Source organism: Prionailurus viverrinus, chromosome E1, assembly GCF_022837055.1.
Source record: "Prionailurus viverrinus isolate Anna chromosome E1, UM_Priviv_1.0, whole genome shotgun sequence".
In the NCBI taxonomy this organism is placed as follows: Eukaryota; Metazoa; Chordata; class Mammalia; order Carnivora; family Felidae; genus Prionailurus; species Prionailurus viverrinus.
Genome location: NC_062574.1, coordinates 38,479,066 through 38,500,747, shown reverse-complemented (window position 1 = coordinate 38,500,747; position 21,682 = coordinate 38,479,066). Strand labels below are relative to the sequence as shown.

General features: G+C 44.6%; 1 protein-coding gene across 6 annotated transcripts in view; it reads left to right on the top strand.

Moving 5' to 3' along the window:
- PECAM1 (platelet and endothelial cell adhesion molecule 1) overlaps window positions 1–21,682 on the top strand; it is a 76,016-nt gene that overhangs the window by 16,475 nt on the left and 37,859 nt on the right. For all 6 annotated transcript variants that reach the window (XM_047831786.1, XM_047831784.1, XM_047831787.1 and 3 more), the window contains 3 exons: window positions 10,361–10,654; window positions 14,462–14,767; window positions 19,396–19,671. In XM_047831786.1, coding sequence (XP_047687742.1) covers window positions 10,361–10,654; window positions 14,462–14,767; window positions 19,396–19,671 — 876 coding nt within the window. The remainder of the gene's footprint in view (window positions 1–10,360; window positions 10,655–14,461; window positions 14,768–19,395; window positions 19,672–21,682) is intronic.

The window sequence follows — 21,682 nt, the reverse complement described above, 5'->3', positions numbered from 1 at the left end:
GTGCTCTAGTGGGCATTTGACTCCCAGGGCAACTCATGGAGACAGGATATCCCTGATCTTTGTAAGCATCCTAATGGACCGATGATGTCTCTATGACTCCAAGAAATAACCAACTCTCCCAGGTGAGAGCCAGTTAGCAGGGCATTGGCACTAGAACCTTCACTGTGTAAAATATGGCTCTCTGTCTAGAGCCAGAGGCCCAACTTAGATCTTTTAAAAAAAATTTTTTTTTAGCGTTTATTTATTATTGAGAGACAGAGAGACACAGAGCATGAACAGGGGAGGGGTAGAGAGAGAGGGAGACACAGAATCTGAAGTAGGCTCCAGGCTCTGAGCTGTCAGCACAGAGCCCGACGCGGGGCTCGAACTCACAAACCTCGAGATCGTGACCTGAGTCGAATTCGGTGGCTCAACCAACTGAGCCACCCAGGCGCCCCCCAACTCAGATCTTTAAAGCCACTTTCACTTTGCCTCTTTGAGACTTTTTTCCCCGAATCTGTAGAATGGGGATGATAAGAGAATTGATCCCATAGAGTCTATATGCGGATGAGATTAGATAAAAGGAAGTGACTTACCTGCATGGCATGCAATGACTGACAATGGTTTCGTATCTGGTCTTAGCCCTCCACAATCATGGCTCCTGCTCTGCCCCTGTCTGTCCGTTGCTGTTCACATACCTCAGCTCTCGTCCACACCATGCCCTGCAAACACGCAGGTTGCTGGGCTTCTGCTTCCCAGGACCTCCAGTCTCTCCCACCTCCCTACCTCACATGGGAAGGTATCACTCCCTTCCCGGGGTTCCTGGAGAAAGGCCTCTGTATCTTCAGGGAAGACCTCAGAACTGTAGGACTTGGAGCAGGGAGACTCTCCCACTGCTTCCTCAGGCTATCACCTTGTTTGTTTTACACTTGAGGAGACGGAGGCTCAGGGGCCATGAGGTACTTGTGTGTGGTCAATGCTGGGTGTTAGCAGAGTGAAGACTAGGACCAGGTCTCCCGTTCCTCAGGTCACCCAAGACCGTGCTGACCACACGTTTGACACGCATGACGCCAGCTTGCTCCACATTGCCTGCTCTGTGGTCGTACTCCTTGGTCAGCCTTGGCACTTTCCCTTCCTTCTATCCCAGTCTCCCCCACTCAGCCCCAGCCCGCCTGCCTGCCTCAGGAGATGACCTCAGCTCCATCCTTCACCTAGAAAACACTGCTGTCTGCAGGGAACTCCCTCTACTTCCCGCCTTGCCCTGTCTACAGGCTTATCTGTCTCCCCACCCATCCTCCCAGCTTCCCTCCCTGCTTCAGAGATGTCAGTCCCTGTGGCTGAACGGGGCCAGCCTGTCCACCTGGGCTCTGAGCCCATCACTCATCCGCCCCGATCTCCCTCTACCATTTTTTAAAAAATATTTTTTATGTTTATTTTTATTTTTGAGAGAGAGAGAGAGAGAGAGAGAGAGAGAGAGCACAAGTGGGAGAGGGGCAGAGAGAGCGAGACACAGATCCAGAGCAGGCTCCAGGCTCCGAGCTGTCAGGACAGAGCCCGATAAGGGGCTCGAACCCACGGAATGCAAGATCATGACCTGAGCTGAAGTCAGACGCTCGACCGACTGAGCCACCCAGGTGCCCCTCACTCTATCATTTATTTAGTCCACCACTCCACTTTTAGTATCTCTGTTTCCCACTTCGTTCTGGTTCTTTCTCCTCAGTCTACAAACACAAATGGTAGTTTTTGGTTTGTTTGTTTTTGTTTTGTTTTTAGGAAAAAGAAAAAACACAAACAACCCACCTCCCTTCATTATCTTGTGTCTCCCCCCAATGAATCCACTCCCTTCCTCAAATTTCTGTCAAGGCTGGTTTATAACTGCAGTCTCTGCTTCCTCAGCTCTTAGTCTGCCCTCACTTAGTACTCTGGTTTTAGCTCCCACACCCCGCTGCCACCAGAATCCTCTCATTAAGGGCTCACCAAAGACCTTGTACTATCAAATGCCACGAACACTCCCGTCCCTCACCTTTCCGGACGCCTTTGCTGCCTTTGCACAAAGCCTCCTTCCTTGACCTTCTAGACTCTTCCTTGGTGTTCTCCCACCCCTCTGACAAACCCTCCGCCTCTATTATTAATGACAGTACATTCATAATGTGCTGCAAACATCTCCACTGTCTAGTTCCAGAATATTTTCATCACCCCAGAAAAAAAGTCCTTTCTCATCCATTCAATATTCTCAAGTCTACCCCTTCCCCCAGTCTCACTGCACCTGCCCTACCACAGTCTTTGTAGGTTTTCGCCTGAACCATGGTCCAGGATGTTTATAGGCCTCTGGTCTCTCCCTCCAGCCCATAGTGATCTTTCTTTTTTTTACTTTATTTTTTTTAATTAAATTTTATTTTTTTAATGTTTATTTGTTTTTGAGAGAGAGACAGAGACAGAGCACGAACAGGGGAGGGGCAGAAAGAGAGAGGGAGACACAGAATCCAAAGCAGGTTCCAGGCTCTGAGCTATGAGCATAGAGCCCGATGCAGAGCTCGAACTCATGAACTGTGAGATCATGACCTGAGCTGAAGTTGGATGCTTAACTCACTGAGCCACCCAGGCACCACCTATAGTGATCTTTCTAAAGCTCCAATGTCATTCTGTCACCCCAACCTCCGCCCTCCCCCCCCCCCCCCCCCGCCAAATACCCTTAGGCAGGTCCAGCTTGTCAGCACCCTAAGAAACACCCTCCATTCTGGCACCTCCTATCTAGCCTGCCTGGCCCCTCGGGCCCCATATTCTGGTTTCTGTAATTGTATGTGCCCAGAATACATTGATGTCTTGGTTCTAGGTAGTTTTGCCATAAACATCTTTGCTATAAGCATTTTTGCTGCATAACTACTAGGCCGGAAGGTAGTTTTGTCATGCAAGGCTAAAAAAATAATTGGTTGACAGCTGGTTTTAACAACTGGTTGAGTTTGGTTTCATTTCTCCATTGACATGGTGCTCTGTTTTATGTTCTATAAATCTTAGTCTTCATGATGGTCTGTACAGTCGTGTAGAATTTTGAACCCACACTTCCCATAGAACTTTGGAACAGCTATCAATGGACATGTGACAATCTTCCAAGAACAAACAACAGGATAGGAGGCAATACACTTTCACAGTGTAGTACAAAACTCTGTTACAAATATGCATCCTAGTATTTGGAAACTATACCTCTCTCTCTCTTTTATGTTTTTTTAAGTAGGCTCTACACCCAATGTGGGGCTTGAACGCATGACCCAGAGATTAAGAATTGGATGCTCTAGGGGCATCTGGGTGGCTCAGTGTGTTAAACATCCTACTTCAGCTCAGGTCATGATCCCAAGGTTCATGAGTTCGAGCCCCGCGTCTGGCTCTGTGCTGACAGCTCAGAGCCTGGAGCCTGCTTGGGATTCTGTGTCTCCCTCTCTCTCTGTGCCCCTCCCCCCACTTGTGCTATCTCCCCAAAATAAATAAACGTTAAAAAAATTATTAAAAAAAAAAAAGAGTTGGATGCTCTACCAACTGAGCCAGCCAGTCACCTCAAAACTATACCTCTCTTAATGAGGAAGAAGCTTTAGTAAAGAAAGAATGAGGAGACCCATCAATAAGCAAAAAAAAAAAAAAAAAGTATAACACTATGAATGAAAGACTTTGAAGACAAATACTTAGGTACAATCCACGAAATAAAATCAGTTATTTACATAGAATTGGCATGAATCTACACACAATTTAAATGTATTCAATTATTTTTTATAATAGTTTTTCTGATTTTGTTATTCATTTTTCATGTTTTGTTATGTCCTCTTACATGAATGTCCCTCTTTTATTTTCCGTGATTTTATCTTTTACGGCCAAATGGCTTTAAGACAAATTAGTTAGGTGTTGAAAATGTTTGCAGCAAAGATCCTTACCATGAAAATACCAAACATGTGACCTTTCATGCCCCTGTGCCCTGGAACATGCTGTTCTCCTGCCTGGAGCACCCCACCACCCGTTCTTGGCCTGATTCAAGCTTTGGTTCAAGGGTCACTTCCTTCACACTTTCCTTGGCCTCCCTAGAGCCACCTTTTTTTTTTTTTTTTTTTTTTTTGGTGCTTAATTCATTGTACTTCGGTCATCTAGGTCCCCATCAGCCCATATGGTCTAGGACAGAGGGGATGATTTCTTACTCATCTTGTAATCCCAGCACCTGACACAGGTGCTCACTAAATGTTTCACTGAAGGAGACCCCAACTGAACTTGGAGATGCTTGAGATTCAGATGAGATGGGTCCGTGCATTCTCTGCTGAGCACCAAAGTTCATCAGGGGCTCCCTGCTAACTAGCTCCCTGTAATTTTCCTGACTACAATGGGGGGGCACCTTTCCTCCCCCCATTTCTGAGTCATTTCCAGGTTGGCCAAGACCCTGGCTGAGTCATGATGCCTCATCTTCCCAAGAAACATGAGCATCCGCTCACGGGGAGCTTGAGATACAAGGAAGCAGCCCCTTCTTTCAGGGTCTGGGCATTTGGCATGATCGTCCCTTATCTGGGCTGTGGTGACTTTGTTACCATGGATCCCCCTCCATCAGCCTTCATCTGTCCAGGTTGAAAAGATCTGACCTATTTAGGCTGCTGCCTAACCCCAATCTTTCATCACAATTGTTTGGTAAAGAAAGCCGTGGATCCTTTTCTCTAGAACAAATGCACACTTGCATCTACTCGAAGGTGGTTCGTGGGCCCCCTACCACCTACCCATGAGCCTCAGGAGGCCCAGGGAGCCCAGATGTGAACACTCACTCTGTTGCATAAATAGTGAGACCTATACATGGTAATCCAGCTTGGCTCTTCCTGGACAGTTTATTCACAAAGAGGACAATGTTTTCAGTATTATCTTAATAATCAGGTAGAGATTTTTAAAGATTAGTTGAGTGGTGTACTACTGCTTAACAAATTACCCCGGAATTTAGTGGCTTGAGATAATGATTTATGGGGCACCTGGGTGGCTCAGTCAGTTAAGTTGACTCTTGATTTCTGCTCAGATCATGATCTCACGGTTCATGCGTTCATGCTCTGTCAGTGCAGAACCTGCTTGGGATTCTCTCTCTCCCTCTCTTTCTGCCCCTCCCCGGCTTGCATGAGCACACATGTGTGCACTCTCTCTCTCAAAAATAAATAAACTTAAAAGATAACAATTTATTATCTCACACCTTCTGAGGGTCAGGAATCTGGGGAGTTCTGGCTCAGGGTCTGTCAGGAGATTGCCCATAAAATGCTATTCAGTATTACAATGATCTGAGGGCTTCTTTAAGGCCAGGGGATTTGCTTTTAAGCTAACTCATGTGGCTGTGGGCCTCTCTATCGGGATGCTCAGGGAGCAGCTGATTTTGCACAGAGTGAGTGATCCCCCCAAAAAGAAAGAGTGCTCAAGGCAAAAGTTGCAAAGTCTTTTGTAACCTAAACTCAGAAGGAGCGAACAAGCATGCCAATATTTTGGGGTCACAAGAATAACCCTGGTATGATGTGGGAAGGGATAAAATGCACGTGTGAGGGGCGCCTGGGCAACTCAGTCGGTTGAGCATCGGACTTCGGCTCAGGTCATGATCTCCTAGTTCATGGGCTCGAGCCTTGTGTGGGGCTCTATGCTGACAGCTCGGGGTCTGGAGCCTGCTTCGGATTCTGTGTGTCCTTCTCTCTCTGCCCCTTCTCCACTCGTGCTCTGTCTCTCTCTCTCAAAGATAAATCAACATTTGAAAAAATGCAGGTGTGAATAGCAGAGGGCAAGGCTCAATGGGCGCCAACTTGAAGGCTGGCTTCCACAAGGGTTGTGGTGGTGGTGGTGGTGTCAAAACTCTGTGCTGCTTTTGTTACATCATGTCAGTGAGGTTTTGTGTTTTGTCACAGAGCTGGGTTTCATAAATCTACGGTAAACATATTGATCAATTTTGTAAAATGCTTTTCCTTCTTCCATCCTGTTGTCCTTTTTTTTTTTTTTTTACATTTTATTTATTTTTGATAGAGAGAGACAGAGCACAAGTAGGGGAGGGGTAGAGAGAGAGGGAGACACAGAATCTGAAGCAGGCTCCAGGCTCCGAGCTGTCAGCGCAGAACCCGAGGTGGGGCTCGAACCCACAAACCGCGAGATCATGACCTGAGCTGAAGTCGGATGCTCAACCGACTGAGCCACCCAGGAGCCCCAATCCTGCTGTCCTTTCTTCACCCTTGTCTGTTCCAGTTGACCATGGGACGGTGACGTTTCTTCCAGTGAATCAGTTGAGCTGATTTATGAAGCAAACGTGTGTTTGTTGCTTAGAAAGACCAGTTGGCAGAAGTGCCCCGTGCTAGTGGATCTCATCCTTTCTAAAAAACCACCACCTGATGCTTTAGCCAAGTTTGCTTTGGGGCCCCTGTAAGATGGAAATGAACGAGGCCCGGTCAGTAGGAGACCCACGCAGGGATGGTGCTGAGGCCAGAAGTTCCCGAGTAGAGAAGAACCGGGAATGCAGATGGTGAGCTCCAGGGGGGGCAAAAACTGTGCCGATCTCACTCTTCCCTGAACCCCCCACTATTAGATGCGGTGCCCGGCACAGAGAAGCCCCCTTAAATGTCTGCTGAGTGCCAAGGAAGAGGGAAGAGAATGTCAGCCAGGGCCAGGCATTGGGCAATACACACTCTGTCCCTTCAGGGCCCTCAGCCATCTTGGTTCAGTCATTACTCAAGACAGAAATAGGAGGGAAGGCAGGTACTAATGTTCCCACTTTATAGGAGGAGAAGTGGTAGGTGAGAAGAGTTAAGTAACTCCCAAGAGCACTCAGATAATGGCTGTGGAGACAGGGGTTTGGACCCAGACATGCCTGACTTGCTTTCTTCCTGTATCCGCCCAGGTCTGTGTCCCAGTCTAGGGCATGGCCAGCCACGGGTGTGTACGTCACGCAGGCTGATGACACGATGTAGCCTAACACGGCAGGGACGACTAAGCCTGGGAGTCTGAAGAAGCCACTGTAATTAACCTGGGAAATCAAGAAATGGTTTTCTTTTGAAAAAATTCATTAGCCAAAGGAGTGGATATCGAGTTTCAGAGACCTCAAGACTCAAGTTGGGTTTTATATCTGTGACTGGCAGACAGAAACCTAGCTAACATTTCTCAAGCATTCATCTGTGCCAGGAACTGTGTTCCCAGTACTTAAACTTGGGCTCCCATTTACAATTACTATTATTATGTCCATTGTGTGGATAAGCAAACCGAGGCTCAGAGAAGCTCAGGAATTTGCCAAAAGCCACACAGTTTGTGACCAGAGGTGGGATTTGGCCCAGGCAGTGCGGCTCTGCATGTACCTTCTTCTCCCGTTAGAATCACTGTACTAAACAGCATGGCTTAAAATGAGGAGGAGGAGGTGATGAAGGAGTAGTGAGATGGCCTGTCCCTACCTGGAAGGGACCATATTAATGGATGGGAAACTTCTGTTCTGAGAGCTCACCCAGCAGGCTCCTCAGACCAGGAGCTGGTAAGGAATAGCAAAGACAAAAAAGGGAGTTCTAAAGATTAATGCTGCAGGAAACAACTTGATTTTAAACAATCACCTCGTTTCATTTCATGGACTGATCAGATGCTGTTTTTTGTTAAATGAATTGCTCAGAAGAAAGGGACAGGTGTGGACAGTTGTATTCCTTTTAAAACCTGAGACATATTAGACACAAAGTCTAAACTGTTCAAAAAGACTTGACTTTTATTAAAAGAGAGAGAAAGGAAGACAATTTTTGCCAGTCTGTCTGGTCAGCTAGCTAGCTATCCATTTTCTTATTTGAAAAATGATTTGGGACCACTTATAAAAATTATGTACTGTTGTTCATGAGGAGAACATAAATGAGGAAATCAGAGTGGAAGGTAAAGGCAGGCAGGCCAAAGAAACTATGAGTCTTTAAACACACAGAAATTCATCCCAAAGTTTGCTAGAAGCAGAGGTGAAATTTTGGGTTAATGCTTCTTAGCAGTCAAAGCCAAAAGGAAAACAAGATCCATTAGAAAAATTTTGTGGGGGCGCCTGGGTGGCTCAGTCAGTTAAGTATCTGACTTTGACTCAAGTCATGATCGTGCGGTTTGTGAGTTTGATCCTCACATCGGGCTCTGTGCTGACAGCTCAGAGCCTGGAGCCTGCTTCAGATTCTGTGTCTCCCTCTCTCTCTGACCCCGCCCCCCCCCCCCCCCCCAGCTTATACTCTCTTTCTCTCAAAAATAAACATTTTAAAAAAAGAAAAAAAGAAAGAAAAATGTTGGAATTTACAAGATAGAAATGAATAAACACAGCTTTTCCTGATGTAGTTGAAACACTATGTGAAATCCTGGACAACATCCCGTTGGCATCCTAGACTAGACAATATCGGGTTCCATAAGACAATTTCTTACCAGCATCTATCAGTTTCCTAGCTCTACCACAACGAAATACCACAGACTGGCTATCTTCAACAACAGAAATTAATTTTCTCACAGTTCTGGAGGCTGGAAGTCCAAGACTAAAATGTCAGCAGCTTTGGTTTCTTCTGAGGCCTCTCTCCTTGGCTCACAGATGGCCGCCTTCATATGGTCATCCCTCTGTGCACATGTCCCTGGTCTCTCTTTGTCCAAATTCCTTATAAGGACACCAGGCAGGTTGGATTGGGTTCATTTTAATTTAATCACCTTTAAAGGCCTTATGTTCAAGCACAGTCACATTCTGAGGTACTAGGGGTTAGGTTTTGAATATATGAATGTTGTGTGTGGGAGGACGCAGTTCATTCCCTACTAACAGCGTCCCTTGGTAGAGGGCCAAAGCTTTATTCCGTTAATACTAGTAAACGAGAGACCATAGCAAAGTGGTCCAAGCATGCAGATTTCTGAGATCTTCCTCTGTCCAAGGATAAGGAGATTGGGGATATATAAGGAGACTCAATAAATATACATTCATCAGGCCCATGAATATTTTTGTTATCAGAGTATCTGCTAAGAATTGATCTTTAGGAGCCTTACCTAAGCCACAGGACCCTGTTTTGCTTGAATAACACCTGGTGTCTACAGCCCCACACTATTTCTGGCCCCTAAAGCCCTCATGGGCCACATAAACTTTAGGTAGGGTGCCAAACTCTATGTATGAAGATCTACCTCTTAAGTAAAAGATCAGGAAGGAGTACATAAGACTTTATCTTTGTATTTGCTTATAGATTGTATAGACCATCTGGAAGAAACTAAATTCAGTGGTTGCTTCTGCAAGGGGAGGTGGGAACTGGGTGGGCAGGACAAGAATGGGAATGAGACTTTACACTGTATCTTTTTCTTTTTTTGTTTTAATGTTATTTATTTTTGAGAGAGAGAGAGAGAACAGGTAGGGGCAAAAAAAAGGGGGGGGGGTGGAGCGGAGATAGAGAATTCCAAGCAGGCTCCATGCTGTCAACACAGAGCCCGATGAGGGGCTTAAACTCATGAACTGTGAGATCATGACCCCAAATCAAGAGTGGGACATTTAACTAACTGAGCTACCCAGGTGCCCCTGCCTCTTTGCTTCGTACAGAAAATACATTTTCTTTTTTGGGCCTCAAGTACACAGAATTGGATTGATTATAATCCCTGGCTCATAACATACTCTCATCTTTGATCTGTGCACAATTACCTTTTGTTTTATTTATATATGCATGCTTTTAATAACATAATGAATTCACGTGACCCCACCACCTAACCTGAAAATTAGAACATCACCAATACTGTATCACCCCATGTATTCCTAATCCTACCCTCCTCTTCCCTTCAGAAGTGACCACTACCCTGATTTTTTTTTAATCTTAAGTAGGCTTCACGCCCATCGTGGGGGTTGAACTCACAACCTTGAGATCAAGAGTCACATGTTCTACCAACTGAGCCAGCCAGGTGCCCCCACTATCCTGATTTTTTAAATATTAGTTATATCCACCTTTTTTTTTTTTCCCCATCCACTTTTCTAAACCTGCATTATTTCAAATGATCTATCTTTAGGCTCTTTGGGGTTTTTCACATAGACGTCATATCACCTGCCCTTGGGGATTTTGAAACATTTGACAGCACTATCCGCTCAAAAATTTACATAAAATGTTTATAATCTCAGGATTGTTTTATTCATACTTCATGGACATTGATGAGAAAGGAGGCTAACAAAGCATGGGAGACACAGTAGCTCTTAACCCCAAGTCCTGATGCTAGATAGATAGCCTCCACGGCTATCACATACCATCCTTGCCTGTCTGGTCCCTCTAGGCACTGGGATCCCCGGATACTACACTGCAGAGGATGTGAGAATACCAATCTACTGTAATCTGATGTGGTGTAAAGGTCACCAGGATGATGTTTCTGAGATAACAGGTGTGTCTGCTCTCCTTCCCTTGGCATGTAGCCTTCACCATCAACTTCATCCACATGAATATCCTGCCAGGACTGGAGGTGCAAAATGGGGAGAACCTGACCCTGCAGTGCGTCGTGGACATCAGCACCACCTCCCATGTCAAGCCTCAGCACTGGGTGCTGTTCTATAAGGATGATGTGCTGTTTCACAACGTCTCCTCCATGAAGAACACGGAGAGTTATTTTATTCCCCAAGCCCGGGTCTGTGATGCAGGGACATATAAATGCACCGTGATTCTGAACAACAAGGAGAAAACCACATCGGAGTACCAGGTGTGGGTGAAAGGTGAGTCCCTGCATTTGAACGTAGCTCAAGTGGATGCAGCATAGTGCACGCGGTAGCAGAATAGAAATTGAATGGAGGGTAACACTGGACCTACCTGCCCATCCGTCACCCTTGTCACTCCTCTGCCTGGCATTTTCCTAACCTGCAAATGTAGGCATTAGACATGCTCCCAATACGCCAGGCTGTTTCTCACCTCCCTGCCTTTGCGTACACTATATTCCCTCTCCTGGGAATACCCTTCTTCATCTTCTCCCTCCTTCAAGACTCAACTCAATCATCTCTTCTCTGACACTTTCCCCAGCAAAACCAATCTCCCCCAGGGTCCCGGTCCTTACAGCTCTTATGCAATCTGGACATGCCGTGGCGTTTGTATAAAGGCCACAGGCCGAGTGTTCACACTGGATTCTGCAGTCGTGCTGCCTGGAGTCCAGTTTGGGCAAGTCCCTTAGCCTCTGTAAACTTTAAAATTCTCATCAGTGAAATGAAGATAATAATAATACCCAGCTCAGGGAGTGATTGCAAGGATTAAAAGACACCTTCTAGATAAAGTGCTTAGTATAATTTCCAACACATAATTAAGTTCCCCCCAAAATGGCAATTACTGTTTCACTCAATTGCAAATGTTTCTCTCACACCTGTCTGCTCTACTGTGAGATTCCCAAGGAAAGAGATGGTGTTCGGTCCGTTTTTGTATTTCAAACAAAGAGTCTGGCTTATAGTAGGCACTCAGTAAATGATTGTGGAATAAATTAGGCAGATGAAAGAGGGGAAGTAGAAATGGATAGAAATGTAGAAGTGGGAGGGAAATCACGAGAAATTTGGGTTCTGAGATACAGGATTCCATCCAGTCACTCATTGCTTTATTCCCTCAAGAAGCATTTCCCAAGGCTGCAAGTCAGGAACAAAAACCAGGTGCCAGACATGAAAATGTGTCCAGTCGAGTCCAGCTCTGGTGGTGGTCACTGTCTGGTGGGGAAGAGAGACATTAAAAAAATAATTACGGTCTAGTGGTCATATGATCTGAGGGCCTTGGGAGCACAAAGATGAGAGGCAACAATTCTTCCTAGAGAAGTTAGGGATGACTTCCTGGAGGAAGGGACTTTGAGTCCAGATACGGAAGATCATGGAGGAGTTTGCTTGATGGTGAAATGGAGCAAGGGCAGAGAAATGGAAATGTCACATGAATGGAAGAGCAGAGGCCGAGAAAGAGCAGAGTATCCCAATAGAGTTGCCCTTCAATGAAATACCCCAACCTTTGGAGTCTTCATTTCCTGTCTTTAAAATAGAGATCACTAGGTAGCAACACGTACCCTTGAAGGTTGTTTTGTTTTGAGGATTAAATGTGATGGCATTGAAGTGTGCTTAGTAACCAAGTATTGAATGAATGAATGAATGAATGAATGCCCATCATGTGTGAGGGGTTCATCTGGGCCATCCTTAGAAAGGGATAACCCTTTCAGCATATAGAAAGCAGGAAGAACCAGCAGGTAAGTGTTCAAGGGCATTTTCCTTTCATGAGCATACAATCTCTGGCCACATTTTTGGTCAGGCCTTTAGGCTTACTTGGGAGACTATGACATCACCCTCCCCCAGGCCAATTCCCCCATGGGTGTCCTTTGGACAGTCAGGGACATGGCTGGCTAGACATCCCTCAGAATCGCCAGGGGCAACAGCCACAGGGATGCAGAGCAGCCCTTCTCATCTCCACTGAGGACAGGGCCTTGCCGGCCAACAGCTCCCAGCACTGACTTTAGTGATAAGGAAAGATTGGCAGGCTGAATTTGGGCAATGTCTGTTGAAAAGAAATGTGCTGGCAGGCTTTAGAAACTTAGGGTGAGGGGCGCCTGGGTGGCGCAGTCGGTTAAGCGTCCGACTTCAGCCAGGTCACGATCTCGCGGTCCGTGAGTTCGAGCCCCACGTCGGGCTCTGGGCTGATGGCTCAGAGCCTGGAGCCTGGTTCCGATTCTGTGTCTCCCTCTCTCTCTGCCCCTCCCCTGTTCATGCTCTGTCTCTCTCTGTCCCAAAAATAAATAAACGTTGAAAAAAAAAAAATAGAAACTTAGGGTGATTTTTCTTAAAACTTGGATGGTTTAATGGATTGTTAGTGAATTGAACCCTGTGCTTCCTTGACAGCGACTGCCATAACGGTCGTTTCTGCATTTTGTGTGCTCACTTTTGTCATCAGAATAGTCATTCACTCTATTGTTACTTCCAATGATAAGAACTGTCACCTATCAGACCCTCATGGGGTAAACGGTTATAAGTGCTCCACACACGTCATTTAAGCCCTGCAATAGTGCTGAGAGCTAAATGTGACCCTTTCCAGGTGCAGACACAGGCCCAGAGAGGCTGAATGGCATGTTCATGCCTTGAAGTTCCTCAGAGGCAAAGCTGGTTAGAACCAAGATCTCGTTGACTCCAAAGCTGGCCTCTCTAACTCTTAATTATTATTCGGGTCTTTGAGGTAGACCAGAGGCCATTCATTCATTCATTCACTCAACATGTATTGAGTCCCACTCTGGGCTAGGCTGAGGAACCAACAATGAGTAAGATGTGATCCTTCCCTTGGGGAGATCAGTGTGAAGCAGGGGAACACCTTTGTAAACAGCTGCCACCACAGGTGGAAATAGCGGTACGAATACAGTATAGGTCACCTTCCCAAGAGGACAGCCCATGATGTCCGAACTGGGTGCGTTGAAACAAAGATTCAGAAGAGTCATAAGCAACTAGGTGAAGTGGCAAGGTTTAGGATACCAGCTAGTCTGTCTGACTCTTGAGGTGGATCTCATGACCACCAGACCACGGAGCCTGGACAAGACATCTAGTCTCAGCTAGACCATCCTAGCTCCCCCTCATCTGACCCTGGCTCACCACCTACTGTACCTCTCCCCGCGCCCCTTTCTTTTTTCTAGATGGCCCTCCCGAAAAGTCCATCGTATTCCTTGACACAAGCAGTCCCCGTGCACACGCACCCTGAAATCCCTGTCTTTAGCCCCCAACCTCATCTGTTCTTAGCCCCCACCTCATCTGTCCAAATAACAAATAGCCCCCACCTCATCTGTCCAAATAACAAATAACACCCTTCCTCCAAGATTACTCTCAGTCACTATTCCCTTCTAGAATCTTCTCTGATCCCTCAGGCAAAGAGGGCCTCCTTTTTTCCTGACTGCTTCATCACTCATTATCTCTACCACACATTCTAATGCTTAGTTATTTTCAGCTTTACTTTGTGAACCAGGAGGCGAAGTGTCCTTCCTCTCTCCCACCTCCCACCCCAACTCCTGGCTTTGGAGTTAGACAGACCTGGAATCGAATCTCGGTTCTGCAACTTGCTGGCAAGGAGCTTTTGGATGAAACTTGGATCTCACTGAGCTTCACCTTCTTCAAAATAGGCATACTTCTATCTTTCATGTCCACCCTGGAGATTTATTATGAGAATTACATGGGGTCATGGATAAAAAGTCTATCCTAGGTTGTGGTTGACAGTCAATAAATTATAACACCAACCACAGTAATGCCTATACATATGGCTGTTTTGTTTTAATTGTATCAGTTGGCAAGACTTGTCTCCCCAGTGGGATTGTAAACTTTGAAAGCACCAACTACATCTGAAACATATTTTATATTTTTCAAAGTAGCTGGTATAGCTCTGGGAACATACTTGCTCAGTAATCACCTGGTAGGTAGCCCTGGGGTTCTGGGAACAAAAGAGAAGACTCTCAGATGGGTCGATCACAGTGGTGCAGCCGAGGTAAGCTTGAATCACTAGATCAAACTGATACTAATGGACTTTCTCTTCCCCCAAAGGAGTGTCCGATCCCAGAGTGACACTGGACAAGAAAGAGGCAATAGAAGGCGGGGTCGTGACGGTCAATTGTTCTGTCCCAGAGGAAAATCCCCCAATATACTTCACAATTGAAAAACTCAAGCTAGATGCAAAAGGTTTCAAGCAAAAAAGAGAAAAAGTTTCTCAGAACCAGAATTTTATGGTGATGGAATTCACAGTGGAGGAACAGGACCATGTCATATTGTTCCAATGTCAAGCCAGGATCTTTTCTGGGACCAATGTGGAGATCTCTAAAGCCATCAGGAGTGAACTGGTCACCGTGACGGGTCAGAGTCCTACTCTCTCCTTTTCATCACTCTCTGGTTTGCTGGTTGGGATGGGGAGAAAGCCCAGAAATTGGAAAGGGGCTGGGGCCTTCTGACTGGGCTGCTGTTTTCAAGACTGTTCTTAACCACTTACAAGCCATGCTTTTCAAACTTTTTGACTGCGATATAGTTCAAAAAATTGTGTGTGTGTGTATGTGTGTGTGTGTGTGTGTGCAAAATTTCCCAAGCAAAAGTTTCACAACTAATCCTTAATGTATGGAGCATTTTGCTATTTTCTATTCTATTCTATTTTGTTGTTTTAAAACACTGACCTTGACTCAGTGAAATGATGCATTGTGTGATTTGCAGTTTGGAAAACACAGCTTTAAGCCAATATGGGTCAGACACCAGGAAGTGGAGTCTGAAGGGGTTTGGGAGGGAAGGGGGGTCCCTATCCCCAGCCTTCGCCTCCCACATTTGAGGAAGGACTCCCCTCTTCTACCCACCCTCCATCACCAAGATGTTGGACAAGTAAGAAGCAGATGAGGTGGCCTGAGGAATGCTCTTCAGAGAGAAAGGAAATAGCAGAGGGAGGCCCGGGCGTGCGTGTCCAGGATGAAAAGAGCTCCAGCACAGGCAGCCCGTAGGATGGCACAAGGACTCGTGAGTAGGGGAGAGTCAAGGGAAGGCATATACTAGTGCAGTAGCCTTGAGTCTTTTCTATAGGAGCCCCAAAGTTTGTCACGGATACCCTTCTGCTTTTGGTACCTCATTTCATTCCCACCCGTCGTGTGTGTATATATGTATACATATGATATTATGTATATATCATATTTTTCTGATTATAATACATGGTGTGGGTTAAATTTCCAGAATATATGGCACGATATAAAGTATCAAGTGACAGTCATTCATAGCACCAATACTTAGAGAATCACTTGTGTTGTCCTAGACTTGCTCTACTGTTATGTTCATGCACACACAAAATTTTTGTTTGTTTTTCTTTGTTTTTACAAAAAATGTGACCTGTCAAACATAGCTGTTTTGTAACTTTTCCTTAACTTAACAGTATGTTATAGACCTTTGTCCATATCAAGAAATACAGATCTACATCCTTTTAGTGGCGTCTCGGAATCCTATTATAGGATGTACCTCATTTACCTAATTTACCTCATTTTTCTAATATAGACTTTTAGGTATTTTCCCAGTTTTTTTGCTCCTTCTTTTTTTTTTTTTTTAAGAGGGAGAGTGAGAGAGCACCTGTGTGAGGGAGGAGAGGGGCAGAGGGAGAGAGAGAGAGAGAGAATCCCAAACTCAGTGTGGAGCCTGATGTGGGGCTTGATCCCACAACCCTGGGATCATGACCTCAGCCAGAATCAAGAGGCGGACGCTCAACTGACTGAGCCACCCAGGCACACTGTCCCCCTTACTCCCTGCCAACCCAGTGTTTTGCTACTAAAACAGTCCTGCAATATACAGACTTATAGCTTGTATACTTCTGTGAGTATTTTTTTTCATTATTATTTATAAGGTTGATTCCTGGCAGTCAAATTGTTGATTCAAATGTTTTGTGCATTTTAAATATTGATATATATTGCCAAAGCACTCCTCAAAATGGTTGAACATTTCCATCAAAACTGATGCTACTGTTTATTTTCCCACATCCTTACTCTTATGTAGCATTATCAACATTTTCTTGTTTATGACGATCTGAGACACAGTGATATATCATTGTTCTTGTGATTTATATTTCTTTGGTCTTTACTGAGGTCAAGTATGTTCTTTGTGTTTATTGACTTATTACATTTCCCCCCATAAACTGCCTGTTTATATACACTTGGCCCATTTTTACTGTTTCTGATTGATTTGTTTGAGCCCTTTATAAATTAAAGGCATTAGCTCTTTGTCAAGTACTATGCAAATATTTCCCTGAGTTTGTCATCTGTCTTTCTTTTATGCTCAGTTTTCAGGCAGAAGCGTTTCATCCTTATTGAATCAAATTTGTCCATCTTTTTCTTTTTTGGCATCTCAGTTTCATGATTCACACCTAAAGCCTATTAAAGATAATTAAAGGAAAAAATGCACGTATGTTTGCTCTTACTGTTTCTGTAGTTTAACTGTTTGCTTGTTTTTTTCTGCGTTTAGATTTCTGGTGCATCTGGAGTTAATTAGGATGTAAGGAAAAAAAAAAAAAAAAAACCTTTAGTGATGATTACCCTTCTCCAGAGGACATTTGTTGAGTATCCTAAAAGATGCCCTTTCTTGTTTTTTAACTTCCATTCAGGGGAGTAGCCTATTTTTTTTTTTTTTTTGAATTTTCATTTAAATTCTAGTTAGTTAACATACAGTGCAATATTGGTTTCAGGAGTAGAATTCAGCGATTCATCACTTACTACAACACCCAGTGCTCATCACAAGTGCCCTCCTTAGTACACATCACCCATGTAGCCCAACCCCCTCTCCCATCTCCCTTCTCTATTGTTAAGAGTCTCTTAAGATTTGCTTCCCCTCCTCTCTTTTTTTCCTTCCCATATGTTCATCTGTTTTGTTTCTTAAATTCCACATCGGAGTGAAGTCATATGGTATTTGTCTTTCTCTGACTATTTTGCTTAGCATAATACTCTCTAGCTCCAGCCATGTAATTGCAAACGGCAAGATTTCATTCTTTTTGATGGCTGAGTAATATTCCGTGTGTGTGTGTGTGTGTGTGTGTGTGTGTGTGTGTGTATGCCACATCTTTTTTTCTTTAACGTTTATTTATTTTGAGAGAGAGAGAGTGTATGTGTGCGTGAGCAGGAGAGGGGGAGAGAGACAGGGAGAGAAAGAATCTCAAGCAGGCTCTGCACTGTCAGCTCAGAGCCCATTGTGGGGCTTGATCCCACTAACTGTGAGATCATGACCTGAGCAGAAATCAAGAGTCAGACGCTTAACCAACTGAGCCACCCAGGTGCCCCTATATGCCACATCTTGTTTATCCATTCATCGCCGATGGACATTTGGGCTCTCTCCATAGTTTGGCTATTGTTGATAATGCTGCTATAAGCACTGGGGTGCATGTAATCCTTCAAAACTTTTTGTATCCTTTGGGTAAAATACGTAGGGTGGTTCTATTTTTAATTTTTTGAGGAAACTCCATACTGTTCTCCAGAGTGGCTGCACCAGTTTGCATTCCCACCAACAGTACAAGAGGGTTCCCCTTTCTCCACATCCTCGCCAACATCTCTTGCCTGTGTTGTTAATCTTAGCCATTCTGATAGGTGTGAGGTGGTATCTCATTGTGGTTTTGATATGTATTTCCCTGATGATGAGTGATATTGAGCATTTTTTCATGTGTCTGTTAGCCATCTGGATGTCTTCTTTGGACAACGTCTGTTCATGTCTTCTGCCCATTTCTTAACTGGATTATTTGTTTTTTCGGTGTTGAGTTTGATAAATTCCTTACAAATTTTGGATATTTATGCTTTATCAGATATGTCATTTGCAAATATCTTCTCCAATTCTGTAGGCTGCCTTTTAGTTTTGTTGATTATTTCCTTCACTGTGCAGAAGGTTTTTATCGTGATAAGGTCCCAATAGTTCATTTTTTTGCTTTTGTTTCCTTTCATTCCCACAACGGCAGACTATTTTTTTTTAATGATAGCTATTTATTGTGAAGTTAAATGACTTTGCGGTAAAAAACTAGCAAATTAGGGGCACCTGGGTGGCTCAGTCAGCTAAGCATCCGACTTTGGCTCAGGTCATGACCTTGCTGTTTGTGGGTTTGAGCCCTGCATCAGGCTCTGTGCTGACAGTTCAGAGCCTGGAGCCTGCTTCGGATTCTGTGTCTCCCTCTCTCTGCCCTTGCCCTGTTTGTGCTCTCTCTCTCAAAATAAATAAACATTAAAACAATTTTTTTAAAAAGACAAGTGAGTGAAAGTATATCACTCTAAATTCACTTTTGGCTTAATTTTGCATAGTTGGCAATCTGTGTGTGTACTCTAATGCTCTGCAATTTTTTTATTTGTGGAAGCAAAGTCTTATCCCTACTTCTCTTACCATCTCCTGATGATCCCACACCCTGGTATCTGACCAATATTTTATTAAAACAGTGTTTTTCAAGCTGCATGAGTCATGTAATCAATTTAGTCAGTCACAGCCAGCATTAAAAAAAAAAAATAGAATAGACCAGAAATCAGTTTGGGGGGTGCATATCATTATTTAAATATGCATTTCCATGAAGTGGCACAGTTTACATCATTGTCACTTTAGAAAACTATGGAATATTTGTGCTGAAATGCCATGGTTCCATGAAACTATGTGAGAAGAGCCTAGATAATCCTTGGTGGGCAGGGGCAAGAGTCTGTTTCCAATGCTCTGATGATTTTTGAGGTCATTTGAAGAGGATTCTGCAGATGAGATCTAGAGAAGGTGGTTTTGGCTTTGGGAAGGTCAAGGGAGATTGCAGCTAAGGAGGCTGAAGTTGCAAGAATGAGTGAGAAGCATCAGAGCAACTTAGGAGAAGGTTTTTAAGGGAAAAGATTGAATTTGTTTAATTAATAAGGAAGAATAGTGTTGGCAACAAAAAAGATCACAAAAGGGGAGGATGTAAGTGCCTCTTCCGCTCACTCGGCTTTGAACCTGAGTCCAACCAGCTTGTCCTCTTCTTGTAGAATCCTTCTCTAATCCCAGATTCCACATCAGCCCCAAGGGAGTGATCACAGAAGGAGATCAGCTCAACATTAAGTGCACCATTCAAGTGACACACCTGGTGCAGTCATTTCCAGAAATCATAATCCAGAAGGACAAGGCGATTGTAGCACACAAGACGCATGGCAATGAGGCCACCTACTCAGTGATGGCCATGGTGGAGCATAATGGCAACTACACGTGCAAAGTGGAAGCCAGCCGGATATCCAAGGTCAGCAGCATCGTGGTCAACATAACAGGTAGGGCTGCTGCTGGAGGATGTGTGAATATGGTAGGCTCAAGCAGCCACTGTGCTGGAATCCAGAATGGCCAATGAGAGCGGATATTTCTGCTCCTGCTTGTCTGAATGAATGTACTCAGGTGGGGGCATGGTGCTCAAGGGGAAAAGTCAATGCAGAGTCAGTAAGCAGTTAGCTGTGGTGGTTGAGGGTGCAAGTTCTGACATCAAATACCAACACTGCCACCCACTACTTCAGTGACAGGTGAATTACTCAGCTTCTCCTTGGCATAGTTCTATGAGATGGGGATAATGACAGCACTCACCTGTAGGACTGTCTCAATGATGAAATGACATGACTCTGCTATAAACAGCCTCATACAGAATAAGCACTCTGTGTGAATGTTAGCCAGTGTGTCTGCTATTATATTTATCTTTCCTCTGTGCCAGGCACTATGCTAGATCCCAGACCCAGGTCCTAAGACTGGGTCAGGAGTGAGAAAGCATTAGCAAATTCAAGAACAATAGCAACAATTCCCTTTTGTTGAAAACTCTATGACTGGTTTACATACATTTGCATTTCATGCGCATAACAATGCTGTGAGATAAGGATCATGATTCTGGTTTTATGGGTGTGGAAATTGAGGCTGAGATGTTAGGTAACTCACCCAGCGATTATAGGGTTACCAAGTGGCAGAACAAGAGTCACCCCAGGCCCATTTGACTTCCAAACCCATGCACTTAAAAGTTCTATTGGACTCCTTTCCCCCTTTCCTGGCTTTACTTCTCTCCATAGCACCTATTACCAAAAAAATATATTCTATCTCTTCCTGTTTATTGTATGTATCCAGGCATTGGAATGCAAGCCTATGAGACTAGGAACATTACCCATTTTATCCAGTGCTATGTCCTTAACACCTAGAATAGAGCCTGGCACATAGTAGGACTTAAATACATATTTGTTGGATGAATGAATGAACATTGGACGACTGTGTTTCAGAGGGCAGAGAGAGTCAGCACTTCGTGGTTGCCATGTGAAGGTATTCATTCATTTCTTCATTTACTGAAAGCCTTCTATGTGTAAGGCACTGAGTGTAGTCACAGGGACAGTCCACAGTATCATAGGAAAGTTGTCAACTACCCAACTGGGTGATTGGCATATGTGTTGGATCCCACTGGTCTATAGTGTGTACTAATAATTTAGTTTATTATTGATAATGATAAATATCTTGATGGTACATGATATTTTTCGCTGATAAGACATGTATTATCTCATTAGAGAAAAGTTTTCTTTTTTTTTTTTTATTTAAAAAAATTTTTTTTTTCAACGTTTATTTATTTTTGGGACAGAGAGAGACAGAGCATGAACGGGGGAGGGGCAGAGAGAGAGGGAGACACAGAATCGGAAACAGGCTCCAGGCTCTGAGCCATCAGCCCAGAGCCCGACGCGGGGCTCGAACTCACGGACCGCGAGATCGTGACCTGGCTGAAGTCGGACGCTTAACCGACTGGGCCACCCAGGCGCCCCGAAAAGTTTTCAATTCAACATACATTGAGTACCATCCGCATGCTGGGCAACTTATTGGGGATAGACAGCTGCCTAAGGTCAGGCTTTGCTCCTGACAAACTCACAAACAAAAATAGACTATTTGAATGCAATGCAATGAGCAAGTACAACCAAGGGATGGACACACTACTGTGAGAGCAACAGGGACCATGTGGCAGACCAACTGATGGTTGCATCAGCCAGAGCAGCATCTTTACCCCTCAGGCCAGGCTACTTTAAGAAAGCATAAAGCATCATTGGACCCTAGGATACTACTGTTGTAGGTGATCACCTACACCCAGAAGTCTGTATCGGGTGGGGTATACAAGCCATTCAGTAGATCAGTCTCCCTGGCCCAAGATAACAGAGTGTTACACACAGCCTGCCCTTTCTGTCCTTTTAGCCTGAGTGCTCTGTGATCCTGAGCTCTGCCCTTTCCACCCAGAGCTAACTGAGCCACACCAGGGCTGGCAGGCAAGTACCCTCA